Genomic DNA, 3,686 nt, shown 5'->3' with positions numbered 1-3,686 from the left:
CTACAATTATCTCATCAAGTGTTCAGGTTTAGAATGAACCCATTTGATGAGATGACTGACCAACAGCCACATGGGCCTTCCTGGAGCCAGTTTGACACCCCTTCTGTAAATCGTTGGTATAGTATGTACGTGACACACCACCACTTTGTACGATTCACATCCAGCAAATCTCGACAGCACAAAACAATATATAAAATTAAAATAGCCAAACAGTGTTGACATCTCACTAAACACTAGATTGGTGAAATTTTAGCACACATTAAATGTTTGCTAAAATGCATTGAAATTCATTAGTATTGAAGCTCTCGGTTGGGATCTTTCCTCCACCTTTGAGCAGCAGAACGTTGCTTTTAAATCTCTATAAGAAATTCCCATTGAGACTTGAGACTCCATGCATTGAAGCAAACAGCGAGAAAGTAGGTATCTGTTTGGATAACTAACACAAATCCCTGACTTCCAGTGAGGCTGAGCCTCTCCTTTACAACAGCTATTTTCCCATATTGCAGTAATGTGTTTTAATGTGTTTCAACATTTGTTATTGCAATATATTACTTTGGGATTTAATTAACACCATTGAGCCTCCCCTGTTTCAGAGACCATTATGAGCAACATAAATCACTGCTCAGCATTTGCAAACTTGCACTGTGCAAACATGAGCCATTACAGTTTTTTTTGTGTGTTTTTTTGAAGTAGTAGTCCCAATAATAATACAAAGTGTTTCAGTCTTTCTGTTTTTGGTTCATATTAAATATAGATCACAAATAATAAGTAAGTAATTGCTTTGATTTCAACAGCATGCTCATATTTATTAAGGTTTTTTCTGTTGGCACCAGCTGTTACATTACTGAAATATTTGTATTTTTTTTCTTTACCACCTAATACGTATCTAGCAGCACTAAGCAGTACTAAAGAAGTTACATTTTTGGTCGATTTTAGCTCTACCCAGTGGGCAAAAGCTGTATTGCTTAGGCTGAAGAAAGATAACATTTCCTCTTTTTAAGAACATAGTGTGGTAAAATCCTGATCTTGCAACAAGCTGCAGTTGGATTGAGAAGTGATTGAGCAGATAAAGAGGAGGTAATCAATCTAACTGGGGCGAAACAATGTCATAGGACAGTGTTGAAGAGAAGAAATGTGTAACTTTAATTTTGAACAGTATTCCTGTACCTCCAGTGCATTTTTTGCTGTTCTATGATTTGAGAAATTGCAGAAATACTAAAAAAGATATGAATACCTCAAAAAAACAAACAAAAAACAGAAAACACAACCCATTTAAAGCTTACAGATTAAAACACCATTTTTTTTTCAACTCAATTTAGACAAAAACTATGTAAGGTAGTTACTGATTTCATATTTGATGCTGTGTTTTTATATATATGCTCAGTTTTGTTTTTTTATCAGTGGCTGTAACTTTTCCCTCAGAAGACTTTTTTTTATTTCTACCTCTTCAAATTCTTACAGAGGCAAGGGTCCCCTGAAGAACTCCTCAGATGTGATCAACGCAGCGAAGAAGATTGCAGAAGCAGGTTCCAGGATGGACAAATTGTCTCGTGCTGTTGCAGATCAGGTAGCTCTGTAACTTAGTTTCCTCCTGTCACTATCACTCTTTGTCTTTATACATTCCCGTTGGTTTGAGTGTGCACCTGATGGAGTCCAGGCAGCTGGTAGAGGAGCAGTTTTTTAATTTAGAGTAAGTGGGCATAGCCAATGGAAATCTTTACTGTGAAAGTTGATGAGCTAGAGTGGTAGAGCTGTGTTGCTGGATGACTTTGTCTCCCAATGGGGCCCACACAGTGAGAGCAAGACAGCAGAACCAAGTTGTGTCTCTAATATAATTAGCTTCCAGCTGAGGTGATGCATTCATTATCAGATGAGTACCTCTCTAAAACATGCTGACAGACCATTTTCAATATCTAATCAATCAGTTCTGGGCTGGGGTGCATTGGGAGTGGAAAAGAAATTGGTGTTTATGCAGTGTAGGTGTGTGTACATATAATGAACAGGGAGGAATTTCAAATTTCTCATTCCAGGTAATGCATTATGTTCTTTTTCATTTCATCTTCCTCTAATAGGAAATACAGATACCCTTGCCTCCAAACCCACTGATATGCAGAGACTGCCTGTTGTCTTTGTAATTGCAACTTCTGTTGGTTTGTAGACCCTTGAAATAATTACTCTGGGTTGTAATATCACTTGCTGAGCTCCTATCCTCTAGTGATAGGCTAAAGAAATATTGAACCAAAAAACATCTTTTTGTATTAAAATAATTGAGTTCAGTTTTTGGAACTCCTGCAGTCACCATGAGGCCTTCACTGTTTTTTTTTTCCCCCATGAAGTTATTCATGACGAGAAGGAAAAAGCATACCCTTTTTAAACTACCTTCTGCAATTGTATTCGAAAATCCCTTTACTTTGTAGCTTTCTTAACACCGTAAAAAAACTCAAACCACACAGATTATAAAAGGGTCAGGGAAATGACATCTAGCATAAGAATGTTTTATCTTTCTTTTTCTTCTTGATCTTTGGTGTAGATTGATGGTGTTATGGTTAAAATACAGTGTCTAAACTAAAATATGAGGACAACTTTGTCCAGCTAATATATCATTCCCAAAAGCGTGAAACAGGAAGTGTTACACAAGCCATCTTGGTAGTCAAGTGCAGCATTAGGCAAGCACAACCATCATGGCTTTCAGAAAAAGAAAGAGAAAGTGTATTGATACTCCTTACTAGTGTGCAAGAGTAAACATGTGCATTTTATCACATAAATGCACAAAATCCCTTCTCCCAATCTGCAATGCAAAAATTACAAGGACAAACTGTCTGATATCTAGTACCCAGCTAATTAGTGAAAAGTGTCTACAGTGGAAGAGATTTATAGCCTAAAATGTTCGAATGCATACATTCAGTATTTTAAGTGCTTTGTAAAGGACATCAGAGCACTTCATGTGAATAACAAGACACGGATTACTGGCACAGTAAGCATTTACAATAACAAACTCGCATGTCCCTTATAGCTTGCTGGTAAAAACTAACTTATCAACAGTTTCTACCTGTACATTTTTAATGGCATTCTGAAGCGTGCCAATTCAACTAATGCTCAAAATTGGAATATACTGTAGGGGTCTACACAAGCAAAGCATGTGGAGGCTTAGAATAGTGTAGCCAAGGTCACCACAGCAGGTTTTATATATAAAAAAACAGCAATCTTACCCAGCCTTACCCTAGGTGGGGTGGGTGGTTTCTTCTTCTCAAGGTCAAGTTCTCTACTTGAAGGCCTTGAAGCTTGAGGGTTCTTCTCAGTATCCTAGCTGTCCGTAAAACTGTGCATTTCTTGACTGAGATCTCTGGTGTTTCCGCTGGTAACTATTGAAGCCACTTCTCCGGTGTCCTGTCCTCGCCGGTGTCTCCGGTTACTGATCCGAGTGCTCAGCTGACAACAGGCACTATTGCTGGAAGGCTTTACCTTCCAGTAGTATTTGGTATTTCTACAATTTCTTATGTTCTTTTTTCCTGATGTTTTCACCATTTGGGATAGCCACATCGATCACTAGGGTTATTATCAGCTGCTTATCACAATGTCCGGTGGGTTGGCCTACAGTGGGCGCTGATTGGAAATGGACACTTCACTCACGCTCCGCGTGTTTCACGTATTGTGTGAAAAACATGTGACTACTATAGCCACTAGGT

General features: G+C 38.3%; 1 protein-coding gene across 1 annotated transcript in view; it reads left to right on the top strand.

Annotated features, from left to right (window-relative positions):
• ctnna2 (catenin alpha 2) overlaps positions 1–3,686 on the top strand; it is a 406,153-nt gene that overhangs the window by 376,247 nt on the left and 26,220 nt on the right. Inside the window, exon 16 of the mRNA XM_015372952.1 lies at positions 1,462–1,567. Coding sequence (XP_015228438.1) covers positions 1,462–1,567 — 106 coding nt within the window. The remainder of the gene's footprint in view (positions 1–1,461; positions 1,568–3,686) is intronic.

The sequence above is a fragment of the Cyprinodon variegatus genome, unplaced genomic scaffold, assembly GCF_000732505.1.
Source record: "Cyprinodon variegatus isolate N-32 unplaced genomic scaffold, C_variegatus-1.0 Scaffold78, whole genome shotgun sequence".
Taxonomy (NCBI): domain Eukaryota; kingdom Metazoa; phylum Chordata; class Actinopteri; order Cyprinodontiformes; family Cyprinodontidae; genus Cyprinodon; species Cyprinodon variegatus.
This window is presented reverse-complemented; position numbering and strand designations above follow the sequence as displayed.